The following is a 22,969-nucleotide window of genomic DNA, read 5'->3' on the forward strand; positions in this document are numbered from 1 at the left end:
AATAACACTTATCAATATGACAAGTGAACATAAGATCTAAGAGTAATATTTTCCTGAGGAAACCGACCTATTGTAACTCCCAGCTCCACAGCAATTCCTCTAATTCAGCAGATTTTTTTATTGTTTTAGTTTGAATCAACATATTTCAGTGATTTGCTGGGTGACAGTGAAGGACTATGATTCAGGACAAGGCTGGAATAATCTGTTTTATAAATCTCCCTCACTTCTCCAACATAAACAGCTTTTCACGGAGATAATTTCAGCTGATGGGTAAACGCTGTGAATGATCTCCGACGATCAAATGTTTGCAGATTCAAGGTGCAGCTGACAGTCATGAAAGCCAGCCTGAAGCTGTATTTCTCTTTGCTAAAAATGATCCCCCGTGCAGAAACCTGCACCCACAAAGCTGGTGACTTTCTGTTATTTCTATCCCTTTTCATTGAAACATCCAGTCTTGCTGTAAGTATCTAGCAGTTCACTTGCACAAATTCCCCTCCCCCAAGCACATACACAACAGAATTAGCATCCGCGATCGCTCCGTACCCGTATCAGCTTGCAAATCACCCTCTATATTAAAAGAGAAAAAAAAAAAAAAAGAGAGAGAGAAAATATACTATCAAAAAAACGATTAGCGTTTCCTCATTTAGAACCGAAAGAGCTGCAATAATTTCGACTCACCAGGCATCCTTGGATAAAATATACCACACTGTAAATGGCTCTCTCCTAAAAGCAAGCTTATTTAGGGCTCAGTGCCTCCTGTTCTGGAATGAACAGAGAGAAGCGAGGAGGGCCATCAGAACTGGCTGTGGCAGCGTAGCTGGAGGCAGGATGCTGGGCGCGTGCGTTTGCCAGGCAAAGACAGATGGAGAGCTGACACTCTGTATTGCACTTGGAGCAGAAATGTGAATGATGACAGGAGCACATGTGGCCTTGAACCCAGCCCTGTCTCTTCAGGCAGAACAATGACAGGGATGTGTGTGCAAATTATCACAACCCTGGCTCCCCTCAGCTGACTCCTTTTACTCTACCTTTCACACCAAGTTCCAGATGACCAAAGAATAGAAACTAAAATGCAGAGTGATAAGCCAAACACTGAATTATTCATTTTTTCTTTAAAAGTTAACCCTTTCCTCTGCTGACAATAATTAAAGAAAAAGCTTCACTTTGACTCAGCTCTCCTCAAAATGTAGAAAAAAATCATTCATTATTTTAACAGCCATAATTGTGCACTCCTTAAGACTACGTTTGTTTATTTAGCCAGAAATTCAAAACATGCACAAGAATATCCAAGAGAATTCCCCCCCCCCTTCCCACACTTATATCATTATTATTCCCCTTTACTATAGCAAACAGAGTATCAAAATCACTCCCTCTCTCAGATCCACAGTAGTATGTGTAAAATAGAACACACTTAGAAAGCAGACCACTTATATTTTACTATGGTGCTTTTAACCCCCTGGGATTCTTCCATTGATATGTTCCAAACATTTGCAGCTTACTCTTCTTTGCCTTGCATAGTGATCCATGGGGGATGAAAACAAAATCTTTCCTGTAAAGCTTTTTCAAAAGCTAAACAATCATGTCCTCCCGATTTCTGATTTTGTGAACCCCTTATAAGTTTATCCTTCACATGAATAAGGTATGCCTGGCTAGGTTCAATTCACTCTTCCCTATTAAGCTTTAATGGACACCATGATACATAAAACTACAAGTCTTTGTTATAGTGCTTTATCTAAAGCTGGCTATTTTCTTCTCAGCAGTCCCTCTTTAGTCCTTTGTAAAACATCTTTGCCTCTTAGAAGAAGCATACGCTTGACTCACATGCCTTCTGTAGTACATACAGCTTTGCACAAAATACTAGGCACAAGAAAAAATACTGTCCTTTTTTAAAACTCTCCTCCCATTCAGCACTTGCAAAGTGCTTTAGTAACAAGCCATTTCTCCAGCAACTAGCGTGCAGGTCCTGGTTCAGATTTTGCCTTTGCATTACACATTCAAACCTTTATGGAAAGGCAACAATTCTCAGTCAGATCTTCTCAGTGTAAGGTCTGTCCTTGTGTACTTATTTATGCACCCCCGACTTTGTATTGTGCCATCTTCTGCCTCTATTATGCAGAAACAACTCTGCTTTTAGGCCTTCCTCTTCCTTCCTCTAGCTACCACAGAGCCCGATAAAGATCTCTTTAGGAAAAGGACACACATGCAAAATCAGGCAGAAAATAGCAGCCCCTCCTAATGTCCGGACTGAACTCATGAATATTTCTCACTTAAAGAAAATAAATAATTTTGTTTACTGATATATCTATAATACCTTTTTAACACAATCTAAGTGGCACCCTCTCTACATTTAAATAATGGAGAAATTCCAAACACAGAACTGGCAAATTCAAGACTAACTAGAAAAAGAGCAGCTCCCCTGTCCCAATAAACAGCCCAGCACTAACAACCTAATGTGTCTACTACTTGAGGCAGGTCTTTTCCTCATCTTCATCAGACATCTGTCATTATGAAATTCTCTATAATGGATTTTTGAGTGTCAGAGGGCCCCAGAGAAAGACTGAAACATGAAAACATTTTACTGACCACTTTCATGAAGGGGGAAAAAGCAGAGGGGCAAAGGGAGAGAAGCAAGGGAAATGGAGACAAGTGAAGTCTGCGCCAACAATGCCTTTAAAGTCTTTACTGTCCTTTTGGTTTTATTATTTGATGCACTATTTAAAACCAGTCAGTTAGTATTGTATTTGCTACGTTGTTTTTCTTTTGTAATGCTGTACTCTACATGAAAGGAAAAACATTTTCACAGTTGGAAATGCAACCTTTCATCAACATAGATGCAGCTTGAATCAGCTTCAGAGTAGAAAGTAACGTGTCAACGGTGTGACGCATTTTAATAAAACCGAACAATATTCACTCTTAAAAGAAGGTCTTAATATCAGTACATTGTAAATCCACAGACCATGGCTCACGAAATTGAACTTCCATATGCTGTGCGATTATGCATCTTTTTTCTGTGTGTAAAAAGCCTTTTTAAGCTGTTATCTGACTACAGTAATTGCCACTTAAATTGATCCACGTCAACAAAACCTGGATCCCTGGAGATTCTCACCTAGAAGTCTGCTCATCGAAGGGGCTAACAGAATGCCTGTGCATCTGAGACTACTTCAGCATTTTCTCAAGCAGCCAGCTGCATGAATAGTTTTCCCCTCTCATTATTTAATACACTGAGGCAGGCTGCAAACCATTTGGCAGTCCTCCCTGAAGAAGTATCTGTGGAAATTTATTTGCTTTCCCCACCCCCATTTTTAATGCAGTCACCTAAAGCTTACCCTAGAAGTTTTTGCACCAGATCTAAAATTTTAGCAGGCCAAGCAAAAGTGGACAGCCCATCCTGTAAAATGGTTTCATTCTCCACCAAGAAAGGAAAGACAGTGGTTTTAACACAGAACAGTCTTCCTGCATCACAAGAGTCAGAGTACTGCCAAAATGAAAGGGATATGAAGAGAGTGAAAAATCCACAAGACAATCTAGGGCCAGTTTCTTTATGATGCACATGACGTTACACCATCCTGGGTGGGCACCAGCTCCTTCTTTGAAGATTACTCAAAATGCTTTACAAAATAATTTTAAATCATCCTCTAGGGGTCCTTAGTTTGGAAATAGGTAGACAAGACAAACCAGTCTCCACAGTCTTGTATTTGAAGAGGAAGGAAAAAGATTTTTATGCAGCAGATTATATAAGGTAGCCAAGACATGGATCTGATGGAAAAGGGAAACTCCTAATGACCATCATTTAAAGTACAGAGATTGCCTTTTGTGCAAACCCAGCTTAATAACAGGGACTGGAAGTCCACTGAAACACATCTGTAGTTAATGAAAGCTCTCTATTAACAGTGAAGGAAGAATTTAACTCAAAGCTTTTCTGTAGGACTTCTCAACTTCCCGCTCTACTTATAGCAGACTGTTGTGATACATTGTGACTTCACACAGTGGGTATTAAGTGAGTTAATTCAAAGGAGCTGAAACCTCATTGATCCTAATTGAAAGCAATACACCCAACCAAATAGTTTTCTACCCCATCTGCTCTGGCCTGCCACCAGCTATTCAATACAAGAGAATTAATAGTTTCAGATATTCTAACAGACCCAATAAAAGCACTCATTTAAGCAGGACTGCATTAACAAAGTGAAAAACCAAGGGCAAAATGGGTTCAAATGGAGCATTTTACTCCTAGTTGGCTTTAACAAAGCTGAATAATGCTTATTCTGACTTTTTATGTGCAAGACTTGATAAACTGAATGAGAAGGCACTCAATGATCAGTCAACGAGCATTGATGAATGGTCATTAGGACCCCCCCAATCTCAGGGAAGGCCATTCCACAAAGTGGCACACCAGCTTGAAAGGGCGGACTCACTAATGTCCAGATTTCCCCGCTTGCTTGTTCCACTTTCACTTTCAGACCACTGGCCACCAAATGAGGCTGACATATTGGAAAATAATCTTTTATGGGCGAGTGGTAAATAAAAATGGAGGCATTAGCTGGGCTTTCAAATTCAAATCTACTAGTTTTGTCAGCCCCAAAACGTTTTGATTTTCCACCCAGCTGGAAGCTATTAGTGTTTTCTTAAGGCATCCCACTGACAGGGCAAACCCACCTAATGTGTGAGCTGTGGAGGACAGGGGACAACCACTGATGCGGGGGACAGGGGACAACCACTTCTGGATGCTTTCTTAACTTAATTCAGTTGAGTGTCCAACCACAGTACAGTAAAGGCAACACCTTCAAGAGAAGCTCACTAATTTCTTGTTGCCAAGTATCTCTGATTGCTTGATGCAATGGCAGCCCACTGAAGCCTGTAATGGAACCCACAGGACAACTTTTTCCGTGACACTGTACCTAGCCTCCCTTGGTTTTACTGCACTACCACTAAAGGCTCAAGCTACCCAAGAAAGGCACTTCTCTATAAACTTCTAATTCTTTGCTTGGAAATGGAATTTAAATATTCCAATAAGATATGTGCTTATCTGTTAACAGCAGCTCTTTACGCATGCAACACAAAACATTTGCCAGATAACACTAAACATTTCCCTAAGCATTTCCTTATTGGCAAGGCTTTCTGGACTTCTGAAAAAAAGACAAATGAGACATTTAAAACATACACTGCTCTGTGAAACATAGACTAATTGAAATTACCTACACAAATCAAACACTGAGCAATTGAAAGGTAGTCACCAAGGTGGGAAGAAAATATTCTTCGTTGTCTAAGACAAACTGTTCACTGATGTTATCTCGAGTACTGGATTAAATTCACTGGAATTGAGAAAGCATTCATGTCTTTTCAGTTAAGAAAACTTGTGAGTTATATTCATATTTCAGCAATACTCCAAAGAGTATTTTAAATCATCTGTTAAGAAAAGGCAGCCTTGACAATGCATTAGACTTAAAAACCTAGACTGCCAATTGCTTTTTGATCCAAAAAACTCCCCAAAATTAATTCTTGTTGAACACACAGAAATTCCAGTGACATTCTGGGTGCATTTCAGGTTTTAAAACAATGAAAATATACATTACAACCTAACATGAAAGAATAGCTCCACAAAAAATTAACTGACTCAGAATGGGAGGGGCAACATTCAGGCCTTAAAGAATGCACACTCTTTTGATCTCTATATATGCTTTAGTAAGAACACTCACATGGACAAACTCACATGTAAGTGTACCTGTTGTGGGGTCTATTTCTTTCACTAGATCTAGGCTAAACAAGTTTTGCCTCACATTTTTATTAAATACTATGTTTTCTATATTGTGGGTAAAGTAAATTAGAATTGACTGCTAATTTCTATCATCATTTGACTTCAAAGAAAATTACCACACCATCTGTGCACAGACACCACTCATGCACTTTAGAAAATTTGATATTGATTTGAAAATATTTCTGAAAGAAAATACCAATGATGCTGTCACACTAACAGAGAAAGAACACATTCAGTGTGACCTGAAGAAGCCAGGAAGAGTATCTGCTCCTGCTGAACTACGGCCATATTTTAAGATACAAAAAGAAGGGGAGAGGGGGCAGTGAAGGAAAAAAGGGTTTCAAGCTATCGGTTGCTTTCTGACTTGAAGCTCGGAGTGTTTGTTCATTTAACATGGGTAGGGAAACTCCTCCTGCTGTAGCATATTAACCTAAGTTTTGACCTCTAATCGATGTCTTTTCAATGTATAGGATCTTCATAATAAAGATAATGTAGAGCATATTTGTGTGAAAGCGTATCTACCACTAGCCATAAATTTGAGCCTTGCATTTTTCTCTGTAACATGTCAATATTTGTGACACTAACTAAACATATTTTATTCATTTGACAAGGATTGTTACATTATATTGAAAACTTTTGTTTCAATGTCACCACCTCCCCGTTTTGACTGATGGCGAGTTAGTTTTGTTAAAATGCACGGGGTGATAGCGTATGCTCCAGTGAACTTTCCCTCCTCTCAGCACCAGAGACAAAAACCTGCAGCTCTGCTCTGTGCTGGCAGCCATCTGGCCAGCTTTCTCTCAATGCCTGCCCCACACCACACTGCAGGCAAAATTTCAGGGCTCTAGAGCTCTGTGGAGCTATTCATGACATACCAATTTCACATTTTCTGCTTGTATGCTTGCAACAATAAATGCTAATGAGGACTATGAATGACATTTTTAAAGACAATAAAAAGGTCTCCAAATCCCTTGCATATGGAGACACTATTTTCTAAACTTCACCTTCTGTTAGGGAGCCATTACACTCTAAAGGAAAAAAATAACCTAAGGAGAACAATGAGATGATCAAAGCATAACCGAGTCCTTAAGAATTCCAAAGAAAACAATGTTTGCAAAGCTAGCTTAATGACAGACAGATTGTATGCTGATGTACAGCACTAACACTTAAGCATGGTAACTCTCTTTTTCGATAACACTGCTACTTCTCATTGAGGGGCTCAGAACAGGGAGGGGGGAGAAGTCATAGCAAATCCTCCCTTTCACTGATCACATAAAACTCTACAAGCCACAGACTTGGACTCAGCAATTACTAATCTCTAGATGAGTCCAAGAATACTCTAAATAAGCCCCAGAATAAACTGTAATTACTAATGGATTTGGAATGCTACGCTTTCATAGAGATCTCTGTGCTGACAAAGTGTGGCCAAGACAAATATGAAATTATATTTTCTTTCCACAAATCTGCCTATTGCAATGCTATTGCTAAGAGAAAAAAAAAAAAAAACATGACAAAAGGGAAAAGAGAAAGAAAGAAAGAAAGAAAGAAAGAAAGAAAGAAAGAAAGAAAGAAAGAAAGAAAGAAAGAAAGAAAGAAGAAGAAAGAAAGAAAGAAAGAAAGAAAGAAAGAAAGAAAGAAAGAAAGAAAGAAAGAGAAAGAAAGAAAGAAAGAAAGAAAGAAAGAAAGAAAGAAAGAAAGAAAGAAAGAAAGAAAGAAAGAAAGAAAGAAAGAAAGAAAGAAAGAAAGAAAGAAAGAAAGAAAGAAAGAAAGAAAGAAAGAAAGAAAGAAAGAAAGGAGAGAAAGAACAAAAGAAACAACGAAAAAATGAAAGAATGAAGTTGTCTTTACTCTGAGAAATTTCTCATATTAAAGAAAACTTCCCCTTATTAGGAAGATTAAAAACACTTCCAGGAAAATCCACCAGGTGGAGCAAATACACAGCAATACAAAACATTTATTTATGCTTGTACTGCCATTTTCAACAAGGGGAAAATGGTTTATATGCAAATATTTTTACCTATTGACCTCCCTTCTTCACCCTTTTGTCATACATTAATCAACTTGCATTTATTTACTACATTTATAATGGTACAAAAACTTTGTTCAATATGAATTTGCAAACCACAACAGCTATCAGAAATATAAGAGTAATTAAAGAATTGCATTATTCGACATACATATAATTTTTTCCAACAATATAAGGATATGGTTGTGCTAGTAAAACACACTGACAAGTATTCAGAAAATAAAGCTTAGTCTTATATCAGGTAGGAAAATCTTTGTAGCAGCCTCCACTGTAATGGGCTGGAAACCTGGCCATTCTGCATGTCTGGTTGTGTTTTTGTACACACAGTAGTGCCCATAACATCACAGCAGTGCCATTGAACAGCATGTTGGTGTTTACTATTAATGCTTTATTTTAGTATGACATCTGTCAACTACTGATTAATTTCAAGAGGGCAAGTGAATGAGGACTGTAAATAAATATTTTAGCATATCTAGGACAGCTGAGTATTATTTCTCCATTTAAATTATTTGCTTTCCAGAGCCAGGTGACAAAGTCACCTCATCATCAAGTATTTTCTGTTTCCCTGAAGAATTAGGAGATCTAGTGTAACAAAGGCAGTGGGGCAGATTTTTACATGAAGAGAACCAAGTCCAAACAGAACAGTCTTTCTTTTATGGATGAGTTTTCTCACAGTTGTAACAGAACAACCCATTGGCAGACCCTGAAATTGCTACAATGCCAAGCAGTATTACCAAATGAACTGCTCTAATGCAGTTCAGTATCTGGAAACACAGCAGAATCAGTACACAGACTCATTCAACCCTTGATGATAGAAAAGCATTACCGTTTTTAAGTGACAAAAGGAAGGTGCTGATTTTAGTCAAATCTTTTTCTTTCCATTGAATCTTTAGTTATACCTTCCATCACATTTTTCTCTCACTTTTCCAATCAGTGTCCTTTGTTTTCCCTCTGCCATCATATCTACTCCTAAATTCATAAATCTGGGGCCACCTTCTCACTCTGCTACACATCTCTCTTCTCCAACTCACTACATGACCTGCCTCTGCTCCAGCTGCCATGGACATTTATCTTCTCCCACCTCCACTAACCCTGACAGCTGAAAGAAGCTCCAAAATTTCAAGGTGTGAGTACTACCATACAATATTACCCACAATTAGCACATAAATTGAATAGCAACAACCAGCACTCTAACACTGAGGGGAAAACACTGTGCCAGTTAGGTTTCCATTACAAAACTAAGCCAGAATGGTATTCATTTCAAGTGCTATTGAAGAAGAGCATCAATCTCCCTAAAAGGACCACGTGTTGACCTAATATCTGTGCTGCTAGTCTGACCCAGATGAATCCCATCATAGCTAAGGAAAATTAAAACACAAAATCTTTGTTTCTTTAAGAACTGGGAGGAGCCTTGAGGAACACAGACCTCTAAATATAACTTCACTTTATTTAATTGTGTTGTACTCCACATGGTGCTTCGTTGTAGCCACTCAGAAGAGAAGCAGAAAAATGCAGAGGTGATTATAAAGTGGAATTTCATACCAAGAGGAAATTACACCACTTTACACTAGAAGAATATCTGCAAAGAGAAGAAGTAAATGTTTGGGCACAATGCAAGGTGCCAGTTTAAATAAAGCCCAAACCATCTCGGGAGCTATTATCCGCAAGAACTTTCCTTTAGCAAGATTATCACAGCAGAGGCTTGTGGAGATGGCCAAGATATTTTTTTTAAAGAGAATGCTGATTTAAAACCATTCTCACCAAGGAATTTTTGAGCAGCAACCCTGGTGTAAAGGCTACTATTTGTTATTTTCAAGGAGGCTCTAGACTGCCAATGGGTAGGAGGAAAGATAATGTGGTGGTTGCTGTCACCACATGTCCATGGAGAACTTTTCATTTAGTGGACTGCTGGCTGAGGTGGGCAGTGGTTGGCTAGAGGTCATGGACAGTTCATTGGATTATAAACTCTGGGGGAAAAAAAAAAAAATTAAAAAGAAACAAAAACAAACAAACAAAAAAACCCTGCATGTCTAAGTAATCTAATTTCACTTAAAGGAACCCTTACACAGAGTAACCTAGGGAGTTTGTGCTGAAGGCCTGATTCCTGAGGGGACTGATTCCAAAGGTGAAGGATTATTGTACATATTTAAGAGTTCATTAGATCACAATTATCAATCTGATAACAGCTCTTTGTTGCTCCATCCCCTGAAAATCCTTTTCAGATAGGGGATTAGTGTCACAATAGATGACAATGACTCTTTGGGCAGCCTGCTCTGTAGGTGATTCCTGTCTGCATATGCACATGCACACTGAAAGTTACCTCCCTCTCACACTAAGCTGCAAAAAATCCTTACCTGACAATGTCTGCATGCAAGAAAAAAAGTATGCCCTTACATCTGTATTACAAATTTCCAATTAGATATTAGCAGGGAAAAATCTAACTAACTGCTTGAAAGATTTCAAGCTCACCTATGAAGCACCCAAAATCTCTAGCACATGAATATGTTTGCTGAGCCTGTGGGCATAACTCTACAGGCTGGACACCAAAAGCCTTCAGCATGAAAGGAAATGAAACCTTAGTTAATTTTCAGCTCTCCTTCTCTACTCCTGCAACCACAAATATCTTTCTTGGAGCAGCTTCTGCCCACAACAATAAAAAGCAACAGTCACATGCTACACTCAGTTTTGCTGGAAAGCCTTATTAATTATGTTCCCTCCCTCTACTACTTGTACCTGGTGATTTTAAATTCTACCAGTACAACTATTTACACCACTGTGCTATAAACTCAATTATTGAAATTATACAAGTAACTGTAATATTCTTCACTTATCATTCAAACAAGAAATCATACTTTAATTCTACACACACACATATTAAAAAAACCAAAACAAAACCAAAAACAAGCTAACAAAACAAAACCAGGCAAAAATAAAACAAACAACCTCAAACAAAATAAATAAACAGACAAAAAACTGAAACAACCAAACACCTGTCCAAGGCCTTTGCCTATGTAAACATACAGTTTCTTTCAGCTATAGGCAGGAGATTTACATCCCAATGAACACTCTCCATCTATGGACCCAAAGCTGAATGCTGCCTGTGACCTCAACAAACAGCATCTGTGAGGAGCAAGGACTGTAGCTGACCCTATCCAGCACTTTAAAATTTAACACCAAACTGGAGATCTAAGAAAATCCCATGAATAATGAGAATAGAAGCAGTGATAGCTGCCATTAGTGTTTTAATGGGCCAGAAACAAACACTAGCTTGGTTTGAATCCAGGGGACAAAGAAAAATAATGCTGCCAAGCACACTTAAAAAGACAATATGTCAAACATGATGATTATATAAATGATAACCACAAGAAATACTATTTTCAAAAGTTTAACTGTTGCATAGAACAAAATTCACCTCAAATAATTTGCTCCTCAGAAGATTTCATTTCTGAAAATGAGAGGTCAAGCAAGAAACAAATAAAAGAAAAAAGGCACAAATTCAGAAGCAAAAGGGTTAATGTTTTGTTTCAGTCAGTGTTCTACCAATGCCAGAATTACAAGGGAAAGACTAAAAAGAGCCAATTTTTTTTCTTTATTATTATTATTCTTTAAAAGAAAAAAAAAATCATGCCTATCTGTCACAGGGTTGTCCGGGCTGGAAGAACCGGCAGGAACCTCAAATTCCTGACCAAACCCTGTTGCACACAATGCCTCCTGAATGGAAGGAACCGAGGCCCGGCAGAGATAGCCCCCTGTCAGGAACCAGCCCTGACGTTTGCGGACAGACGGGGCTGGCCTCGCAGGATGTCAGAGCAGCAAACTGCTGCTCGAGATACAGGCTTTTCACACACTCCCAGCCTGGATGTTTTGCTCTTCAGGTAATTAAACAAGGAAACGGGGCTGATGTGTACGAGTCTGACCCCTGCGCGGCGGCTCCGCGGTTCTGCCCATCGGCTTCCGCAGCACCGCAGAGCCTCCCTGAAACAAACCCTCTGCAAACTGCCCTGCTATCCCTCCCTCCTACCGCTGAAACAAACCCTCTGCAAACTGCCCTGCTATCCCTCCCTCCTACCGCTGAAACAAACCCTCTGCAAACTGCCCTGCTATCCCCCTCCCTCCCTCCCCACCCGCTCCACCAAGGGCGAAATTATTCCCTCTGTTCCACGCACCTTGGTTTCTCATAAAAAGAAGGGGGAAATGAAAGAAATGAGTAGGTACTGGGTGCAGCTGTTCTTCAGCCAGCCATTCAAAATATTAAATTTGTTGGGGGGAGGGGATGAACAGACAGAAAGACGAGGCGAGGGATTCCCAAATTAATGCTTAGTTTAAGGTCATTACTCAAAAATATTCTGAAACATATTGTCAATTTGTCCTGCCAACAGCCAGACATTCACTTATTTAGAAATAAAATTAATCTGATTTAAGCATTATTGAAGAGTCTTTGTCTTAAAAGAGGACAGAAATCATAGAGCAAGGCATCAGAAAAATAGACCAGTGTTTTCTCTCTCTGTTTTCCCAAATTTCAGAAATGGGAAAGGGCAGGTGTTACCACCTATATTTGGCAGAAAACCCTGCACAGGGCTGCTCTGTGACTGACCTAGTTTCTACGCTCTTTAAAGGCTATTTAAACAAAAATTATTTTTAAAAGAGGTAACCCATTCCAATTTCTTTCTGAAAAATCCACAGAATAGAATATTGGCTGAAAAGAGAAGAGCCCAGAAGAAAGAGGAGTACAAAAGCATGCCTGCTTGTCTGTGTTCGACACAAAGAACATTAAATGAAAACAACTGGCACGCTGCCAAATTCCTATACAGGCAAAGAGATTCAAATAAATTGATTTCACGCATCACACTGACCTGGGATCAGTGAGCAGTGGTACAATACACTTGCTGCTCCATGTGGGGCAAAGCCCATTAACGTTATCAGAGACACATTACATTGAGGGGGAGCAAGGAGGGGGGCACAGAGAAGGAACCTAAACTCTGCAAATTCAGAGAAAAAAAAATCACTTTGAAAAACGAACTTGAACTGGAGCACTTCGTTTCAGTTTACCAATAACTACATCATAATGCAAGAGCTTGTCTCTTGCTCACTCAAAGGTTTCAAAGATCGTATTTTCAAATTAAAATAAATACTAATGTCAAACACACACACTCCCCTTACATTTTACTTTTAACACAGTTGTTCTCAAACTCACTTATACTGTGTAAATTTCCTCCCTTCCCCATCCGCTAGCATTCTATATAGATTATGGGTTATTTTCTTTGTACTTCAAAAGCTGGATTCCTGCCCAGGATACTCTTACTGGCATAGAAAGCAAGCTGGAAAAATTGGCCACTGCTCTTAACTGGCCCAAATCAACCTGACCTAGAGAGAAAAATGTTTTATTTGCAAGGTAGCAATGAGCAGGGCACCAGTATCCTTTGCGGAGTCATTCATACATGCTCCCGCATTCCAGGGAGCTGTCTCCAAACCAGTATTTCAAATTTCACTTTCTTACTAAGGTGAAATAACCCATATTTGCTGTGGAGTCCTCCTTGTCATCCTGGCTTTGTGTTTCATTATGCTCTCTCACACTCCAATCAAGAGCAATGCCAGCAAGCCACAGGTGTGCACCATATGAACAGATGAAATTCTGATTGGAAGGACAACTCACTGTCTATAATACACTTGCTTACTCTTTTGCATCTCTGGTATGTTGGAAGGGACTTTATTATTTTCACTGTAATCCTTAAGATACATTAGTAAGCAAACAATTGTTTTGAACATAAAAAAGGAAGCCAAGAGAAGATGACTCTGCAACAGCAAAACAAAGAGGAGGATGCTTGAAAGGGGTGACATCAGCAGAAGTAGTCATTGCTACAAGAGGCCATTGCTTCAAGGGGGCAATAGACTCAAAACACCTTTTGTTTGCCTTTTACTCCATTTAGGTTTCAAATAGCAAGTCAAATCTTCTTGAGCACAGCAAAGTCCATATTAACTTAAGCTCAAACAGTGTTGGCTTCATTTCTAATTACTCGCTGAAATTTAAAACAAACTAAACACTGAAAATGTGGAGTTTCTGAGCCATTTAAGACTAAAGTTTTTGGGCATGTCACAAATACATTCAGATGTAGACACCTTACCCAGTCACCTCAATACAAGTAAATGTCAATATGGGAATGGCCAAAGATCTAAGAACTGTTAACCACCACTGATCACTCTCTAAGAGCTACAAAGCAGTTTTGAATTCTTTATTATCAAGGTGAAAACTACACAATATTGCTAACTCTGTAAGAGGTGTCACACAAAAGATGTGTTTATTTAGGTATAAGCTACAACTGATAGAACTGCACGGGGAAAGGAATCATGCAATACACAGCAACTTCACCATGGCAGGGATGTGCCTGCACCCAGACAATACAGAGAGCACAACATGCACAACAGTGAACAAGAAGGATAAGGTGCTGTTCCCTCCCTTTTATGAATACTTCAGCAACCATCAGATTACTTGGACCTTATAGAGATGAAGTGAATTTTAGACATATTAATTCCCTTTCTTAAAATTAATGGTATTAGAAAATAAGCCTTTCTCCCAAGTTGTAGGAAATTTCCATTATCTTGCACGTGCTCTGACAGCAATAAACCACAATAAACTTCCCATTAGTATGCCAGTATTTTATGCTTCAGGCATGACATCTTTACTTTTACATTTATTTTTTTAAAATCCTTTATGAAGACCCATATGGCAAAAGAAACCACCAACAACCACCTGTACAGGGTACATCTGCACTTTGAAAAACAAGACTGTAGATAGCAAAAATGAGAAAATAGTCAGAAGGCATACACTGCTTAAACAAGCAAAATCAAAACACAAGAAGAAACCCTGCTAAGATTATTTATTCTCTTCCAATGCTGCCTGAGTACATGAAGGTCCCACAAAAGCATGTATTTGTTTTAAACTGAGCTAGGAACTCAAGTCATAATGCAAATTCGTTTTTATTAGAATTTAATTTTTTTTAAACACGCTCACACTGATGCACAAAGCCTCAGGTCTGGCCCTTGCCACACGGTGATGTGCAGAGGCTCCTGCTGGCTCTTTCAGATGTTCTCCATCTCTCCACACCCTGCAGGCAGAGCAGCATGGTGTCTCAGGTGGGAAAACAAGTAATATGATCAAGGCTGAGCTACCTTTAAAACTATCCAGGGCAAAGCTGAGAGTACTCAGACACTATTCATCTTATTTTGTTACCATACTCTATCAAGGTTATGTCAGGTAATAGGGTCCAACACTGAGAAAGAAAGTTATCCAAATGTTGGAAAGCACTTAAAACCAGATTAGCAGTTTCTTGCCACCCAGACACACACCATTTTAGAAGAAAATTTTTCCAGCAATAGCAGACTTCATTTTCTAGTGTGGTAAAAACCTTTGCGCACAAGAAGCAGAAATATCCATTCCCATTATCATCTGAATCAAATTTATCACAGATTCCCAGTTTGATGCAATGAGTTTACCAGACAATTTCACTAAATTACAAACAACTGTTTCACCACTGTGATTACAACTGCCTCTTAACCTAGTTGCAAATACTAATCCAATTCACAATTCAGAAAACTGAATGTCACTATTTCCACAATCCAGCCAAGTAATGTTGACATGACACATAAAGAGCATTTTTGTCATTAAAAACACAAAAAGAACCCCAAAGTTAAAAATTTCACATATATGTATTTAAGATTTTAGGAAAGTCATGACTGATGTATTTTATTAGCACTGCAGTACTGTCTCACTGGTATTAAACAAAGACAGCACCTTCATTGCTTTAGGCAGACTATTTGGAGCTAAAGGGAAAGATTTCTTTTTTAATTACAGCTTACAAGGAAAGGTACAGTCATTATATACATACATGTAACTTCTAAAAGATATTCACATTATAAAATCAAATATTTTTCTGTTCCTTACCTTGACAAAATTCAAAGTTCCCTTTTTTCCGGCAGTCACCTATCACTAAACTCAGTGCTCTCCAAGTGTTTCTTTTGACAGATATCATTCTCCACCAATCGCTCTGCTAATTTCCTCTTTCCTTTTCTGACTGGGACAGATATTATGTCCACCAGCCCAGAGATCAATCTTTTCTATTGACAACAACAAATGAAAAAAAAAAAAAAAAAAAAAAAAGAAGCATATATCACAGCCAGTTTGAAGCACCACACCCCTTCATTTGCATGATAATAGTAGTCTTTTACATAAAAAGAGAAGACAGAAACATTATTCTAACCCAAGTAACCCCATTTTCTTAGCTAGTATAAGGTAGTACTTTAAAACTGTATTAATTCTTCAACAAAGGCTGTTTCATAACTTGATCAGTTGAAACAGCTGACATGTAGAAGGCAACAAATTAAGGGCAGCCTATATTCTACCCATTAATTCTGTAAAAATGCTTGGCTTTAAATACATTCATTTAATATAAAATACTTTACCTGGTTCAACAGAAGCTCTAGAGAATAATTTATTAAATCAAAATGTTTACTAAAAATAGAGATCTTCCAATTTACACATCGCTATACTAAATTGGATTTGTAAGTCATAACAGCAAACACATTTAAAGAAAGGCAGATCAAAAAGCTATTGATATATTTACAAATCATTTTCCCACTTCTGAAAAGGCAATTTCCCTCCCACTCCAACACCTAAAAAACCTGTTTATTTGGGTTACACAAATACTCTGCCATTTGTGTAAGTCTGCATCACAGTTGTCAGTTTTTCCAAGGCATTCATATGCTTTCCAGGGGTTCATAATTATGTCAAGACAGAAAGTTTTTTCAGAGCCAAGCACATAAGAGTTATGTACATGCTTCAATCTGCAACCACTATTCAAGTACTTCAGGACATCAAGTTAAGCATGCACAAGGATCCGGCCACAGCTCATGCATCTAACCCAGAATCCAGCCCCAACCCTTTCCTGGACCAGATTTTTCTGCAAAAAAAATGCATTGCCCAAGGGCATTTGCAAAAGATCACGTTTGTGTTTGTGCTAGAAACTGCAATCTTTCCCACAAACAAGCACCCTTCTCAAATCAAAACAAACCTTCCCAAGTTAATGTTACAGAACCAAAGAGTTCACCAAAGTCCTTTCTTTCTTTCTTTCCAGTGGCCGTGCTCGGACACTTCGCCACAGTCCTGAGAGAAGCCAAAATTCCACTGATTTCAGTGAAAACAAGTGGTAAGGACTGCAGGGCTCTACCCGGAACTTGGCAACTGTGGAGCTCTCAAAGTGACACAACTGCCTCTGGCATTTGGAAAATAAACTCCAAAATGTGGTTAGGACTCCATAACTTGGGTACAATAACTACTTTTATAAAATTATTTTATTTTGTATGTAATTCTCTAGTTGTTACAATGTTCTTACATAGGCAATAAATTCACCTTTCAGTTGTGCCCTAGCATGAATTGTGTACTTTTCAATTGCCTAGACTTTTAATTTCCATAAATACATACAGCATTGAATTGTTGTTATTGTTTGATCTGACTTTTACAGACATAAGCCCATGCCCCTACCAAAACTGAAAAATTCTCCACTGACCAAGTGGCCCTATTAATTTCACTGAGATCATTTAAACATTAAATTTTCTACCAAGTGACGATAGCACAATCTGGCTAAAATACTGTCTTATAGTGGAATATTAAATTAACATCGTATCTTGGATTCAGAGTTATACAGCAGAAATCTGCAATGATACATGCATGTTTTGCTAACCTTTTCTAATTTGGCCACTAGAAACAATTATGGTCAAGTATGTTAAACTGTGTAATATATAAAAATTCAATATTTCTGTCTGCCAAATAGCATACTCCTTTTCCATGGCTGGTAAAAGATTTTAAACATCTTACCATAAAAACATTCTTATTAAAAAAAATATCTGTCATCCACTTTACAATGAAGATATCACTTCAATTGCTACTCTTCCTTTGTTTCAGGCCCACGTTCATTTTTTCTACATGCCACATTTTCCAAAGTGATGGATGCTTTTTGCTATACCCATTCTACACTAATCTCCTTCTTTAAATGTATTTTTGCTTCCTGAATTATAAACTGCTGCTGTTGTTCAAATGTACATGCAAAACTGCCTAATATCTGAACTTCACTGAAAGCAGAATGCCTCAAACAATTTGTAGTCTTACATGAGTGTTATAAAAAAGGATCAACATGTTGCATTACCATGGAAATTTTGAAAAACATACTTTCCCAAACAAATATTACTTTTTCTCAATGGTATGAAGTAATGAAAACCACATGTGCAAATCTGCGATCCGTGCAGTAGTTCAAGCTGCAGCTAATAGAAAATACAGAGAGTGAACTCTGCCATATAAAGGATTCTTGTTACAGAAATATAATGTGAAAACCAGATGCAGACAGAAAACCTTAATCACAGATGGGAATGTAATCACTGGCATACAGAATACTTTTTTGATCAATCTCAACCATATGAGAAATATATTTATTTTCTAAGGAATGCAATAACTCTAGAGAGTCTTCTATTTGAATTCAGTTAACCTCATATTCACAGTGCTTTTATCTTATATGTGTAGAGAAGGGGGATACAACTCGAGCCAAGACTTTTAGAAGAGCATTGGCTCTGGCAAATCATTCTTGTATCAGCTTATCTTTCAAAGAATTAATAGGATGTAAAGACTACAAGTATCAGGATCAGCCTCAAATGAAACCAACCATTATTGTACTTCCTAGTTACTGCCAGAAATCCCTTCATCACCTAAGCACTTCTCCAGTCAAATTTTCCCTTTAATATGTGGTTCTTCAGACATATAATGATGCTAACTAAGAGCAAGCACAATGTCACACTCAAGTTCTGCAAATCAGAACTGGAGTCCTACAGCAAAAAATCTCCCTTTATAAAAGCTGAAGAGCCATCAGTTCAAAAACAAGTTTACCTGGGGCATCCTTCTAACTGCTGAAAGTCCCTGTGAGCGCCCTCCACCCACACAGCTCCTGGGGGTCAGCAGGAAACAAAGGACCACAGTGCAGGGCAGGTATCCAGCTACATCAAGAGTCTGAACTGCCGACTGCATTCTACCAGCTATCCAGACCAAGGTAACTCCTGACAGTTTTCACTGCTACTGACACCACTACTACAGCAGTAGCAAATACATCATATAAAATAGGGACCAATATCTCAAACTGAAATATATATTTAAAAAGAACCACAACCAAAACCAAAAATCTCAACTTGTACTAGGAAATAAAACTTAAGAAAGGCATTCCAAGAGGAGTCTTCCAGGGTCTTGGGTACCAGCAGTGGCAGTTTTACTTCCTGGCAGGTCTCAATCCCTGCTGCACCCATCTCCTGGAGGTACTAAGTCTACCCAAGAATACACAGCACTGCCTGACTGTCACAGTTCACAACTCGGCTTAGTAAGGTAACCTAAAGTTGGTATAAACTTATTTTAATAGTATAATTAAGTAACACAAACTACAATGATTTGGTAGCTATTACACCAGGGCAGAGAATGGATGACAGGATGACAGGCACAGGGTAGGCAGATTCTGCCTCTCTCTTATAGCCTCTAAATCCATTTGCCAGCATCTCATTTTAGGTGCCTGCAGTAAGAGGACACAGTCACTTCAGTACCCAAAGGTGTCCATCACACTAACTCTGCTGAAGTTCCTGTAAAGATGCTTTCTTAATTGAATGCCTGTAATGCTAGGTGAATTTTGAAGTCTGCTACTTGTTTTTTTCCCCCATGTCAATAACTACCAAATCATTTGATAAAAATACTTTGATTCCACAACTGCAACAAAACAGTTCTTAAATATTGTCTCTTCTGAGACTTAACTTTAAATTTCTGAGACTGCAGCACTAATAGATATCAAAGTCAAGATTCAACACTAAAGTAATATGGGCTGAATATGCTTGTCTTATTTCTAAACAAGCATGCCTAGATTAATAATAAACTTTGACCAGATACATATTTTCATTTGCATGTTTTTCATATAGCATCATCATCATGTGTGTGCGTAGAGTGCTAAAAATGGAATGAAATCTTCCAGCTGAAAACAGTTCCACGTGACAAAACAGAGAGGGATCCTGAAAACTCCTGCTTCATGTCATGTGCAAGTGTGTGTGCCTGTGTCTTTTCTTTTTTTCCTCTCATCTAATTTCATCTGCGAGAGACTGTCCCTAGAGGACAAGACAAGAGAGAACCAATTATATCCAGCGGTTGGTTTCTCCAAAATGAAGGCATCTGTTCCATGCCAACGACTTCCACATGGAAGAAAAACAGAACTTTGAAGGCATCTGTGTTCATGGTTGACAGTTGCAGATCTTAGGGTCTACTGTAATTGCCCAGCTGCAAACATGATTTGGTTGCTGCTGTTGTCAGCTGATCTCCTTGCACTGAAAAGAAGGGAGCTTAAATAGCAAATAGCTGGATAAAAATCAAATACTCTTCCACAATACTGACACCTTTTCCCTTCTGAAGGAGGTATTTTTCCTGGTACAATGGGTTTGATGGAAGTAAATTGCAAAGTGGTTCTTAAACTAACATTTTACAAAATATTCTACTTTAAAATGCTATTCTTTAAATAATGTACCAGTCCAAGCACAATGTGTTCATTATCTGCTAGCATTTCAGGCTGGTATTTTCTAAGAGTGATTCAGAAACCAGTGTGATTCACCAGCCACACAATCCTGCAGCTCACCTTATTTAGCCAAGTAATCTCAGTAATATCAAGAGTACACACCTGAGCAGAAGCTCAGAGTTTTCACCCCAAATTCATAGGGCAGATAAATAACTAGTATATTTATTACTCAACTCACATCACTTCCAACGTGAGTGAACACTTTCCAAAAGACACTTTATAGAAACATTACTGGTAATTCAAAATCTGGCTTACAGCACGAGGTGCCACATTTGCAGTGAGATACTCAGTAATGCTGTATACCTCCACTGCTAAAAACATCAAGTTGTTAACAAGAAGCTCATATAAAGTAGCAATACCCTAACTGATTTTCCAAAGCACAGGACTGAGTGCCATTTGGAGACCCATGACTACTGAATGCAACAGCATTCAGCCCTCCCAGCTTAAAAAGGACTGTCAGGATTCCCAGTCAGTCTCCCTTGCTTGGCACATACCTTAAATCATTATGAATGCCTGAAGCAGTGAACCTGCAGGGACACAGTAGGCCTGACACTTCCTGACCACTTCTAAATTCCTTTCAGGAAGGACAAGAGTTGGGAGTGAGGACAATTAACACAGCCACCTGTTTCCTGTGACCTCCTAAGGGGCAGACACGGCCACTGATGACTTGCTCTGGCAATGTCACTGAGGTCCTGCCCATCCTTCTCTTCCCAGAGAAGCCATGGAATAATAAAAACAATAGTGGCCAATACTAGCTCTGTAAAACACAGTGAAATTTAGGTCTAGACTTAAAAACAAATGAACAAACAAGAAAGAAAACTAACATCAGAAGCTCCCCATGTGAAGAGGGTGGGACCAATAAATCCCAGAATGTAGAAGGAAAATTATACATGTTTCTCCTTTCAACTACTGTAGCTGGTATTTACTGTAGCTGTGCACTTCTCTGGAAAAAGTCTGGAGCAGGCAGCTGGCTCAAATAAAATTTAAAACAGATCTTGGGATATACAAGTTGAAAATCATGGCCCAATGGACTCAATAGGAGTCTGCAAGTATTATTATGGAAGGAATAGGCTTTTTCTCTCCTTTATATGGAAGTCTTGTCAGGTAAGTCTGTAATTTACAATTCAAAAAGAATGCCCTTGCTTTACACTGAGACCTGAGCTAGCCTGTTTTATTAGGGAGAGATCTAGATCTGAGAACCAATCCATAGAAGTATTGTCAAGATCACGGATGTGAGATGGGAGCACAGAAAGCTTGAAGGTCCAGCTCCTCAGACTGGCATTTAAACTAAAGAAACACTGTCTTCAGGGAGAACTGAGCATGGAAATACCATGGAAGATCTGAGCTCCAGCATTTTAATTCAATGTTTACAAGCTCTGCTGATCCATGGACTTGCATTAATTTATCACTGTGCACATGAAATGCGCACGACATTCAGAAACTACCTTGGGCTATTCAGTTCAGTAGGGTGGTTTCCTTGTCCACCTGTAGCACACTTTTAATACAGGTTGCAGCCTGCTTTTCCAGCATTAAGTGGTTTGCCATCAAGCTTTAAAATAATAAATAGTAGAGTCATGAAACAGGTTTGGCTTAATGGTTCCTGGAACTCAGTGACTTCACTCACTAAACACTTTCTATAACATTACCCTTAAATACTTTTAGCAATGTCACCATTAAAATAAAATAAAAAATCATCCTGGCAATACCATCCATTGACAGCACACCCATAGGTGCCATTATTCCCACATTTGTTGGCAGCTTTTTCTGGCACCATTATGCCTTAATGGCTTTGGAAACAAACCCCACCTGGATTTCACTGGAAGCAATCCTTTGGAGCACTCTTCCCAAATATCCCTTGCAGCATTCTGTCTCCTCTGTTGCACCCTAATCATCCCATATTCTGGCGATAGTCTCACCCTCTCACTGTCAAAGTGTGAGCTAGTCTTGGGAGTTCTCTTGCTGAACTTGTCTAATGTATGTGTGATTCAATGTTAGGATGAATTTTCCAAGAGGATTTCAGGGCAATATCATAGCTGCTCAGGTTGGATGTTCATTCACATCCCAGCTTTAAAATTCATTTTATTATATCCTGGTAGCATAACATGACCAAACCAGTGGGACAGTAAAGCACAGGTACAAAATCCTATATAATCTGATGCATCATCAGAGAGTTTGTAAAACCTTGTGACTCCCAGAAATCACACACAGCTTTACTCAATATGCCACACAACCTGTTATGGTAACATGCAGAGCCAACATTCTGATACTGCCATCACCAAAGTAAAAGAAACAAAAACTGGAAAAGGTATTTCAAAAAATAAGCAACATGGGGAAAAAGCAGTGATTTTGGGGGGGCTGAATTGTTGGTAGCTTGTTTTTTGTTTTTTTTTCTCTGAGCTATTTAAAATGACATCTGGGCCACAACCAAAAGGAGCACCTGTGGGGTCACCATCAGAAATCAAAAAATGTGGACAGTAGATCTCCAAATAAAAGAAAAAAGCTAGTGGTAATGCCTACCACTTATGCAAACTGCATATTAACATCCAACATGGCAGA

At 38.7% G+C, this 22,969-nt stretch overlaps 1 protein-coding gene across 6 annotated transcripts in view; it reads right to left on the reverse strand.

The window, feature by feature from the left end:
* Positions 1 to 22,969, reverse strand: part of RUNX1T1 (RUNX1 partner transcriptional co-repressor 1) — a 113,619-nt gene that overhangs the window by 77,820 nt on the left and 12,830 nt on the right. For 2 of the 6 annotated variants that reach the window (XM_079301354.1, XM_079301355.1), the window contains exon 2: positions 15,718 to 15,890. The exons of 3 other annotated variants lie outside the window; for them this stretch is intronic. In XM_079301354.1, coding sequence (XP_079157480.1) covers positions 15,718 to 15,805 — 88 coding nt within the window. In that variant the 5' untranslated portion in view covers positions 15,806 to 15,890. Of the gene's footprint in view, positions 1 to 678; positions 821 to 15,717; positions 15,891 to 22,969 lie in introns of those variants that run through there. One more of the 6 variants, XM_079301357.1, reaches the window with a different exon arrangement.

This window comes from Erithacus rubecula (assembly GCF_903797595.1).
Source record: "Erithacus rubecula genome assembly, chromosome: 3".
Taxonomy (NCBI): domain Eukaryota; kingdom Metazoa; phylum Chordata; class Aves; order Passeriformes; family Muscicapidae; genus Erithacus; species Erithacus rubecula.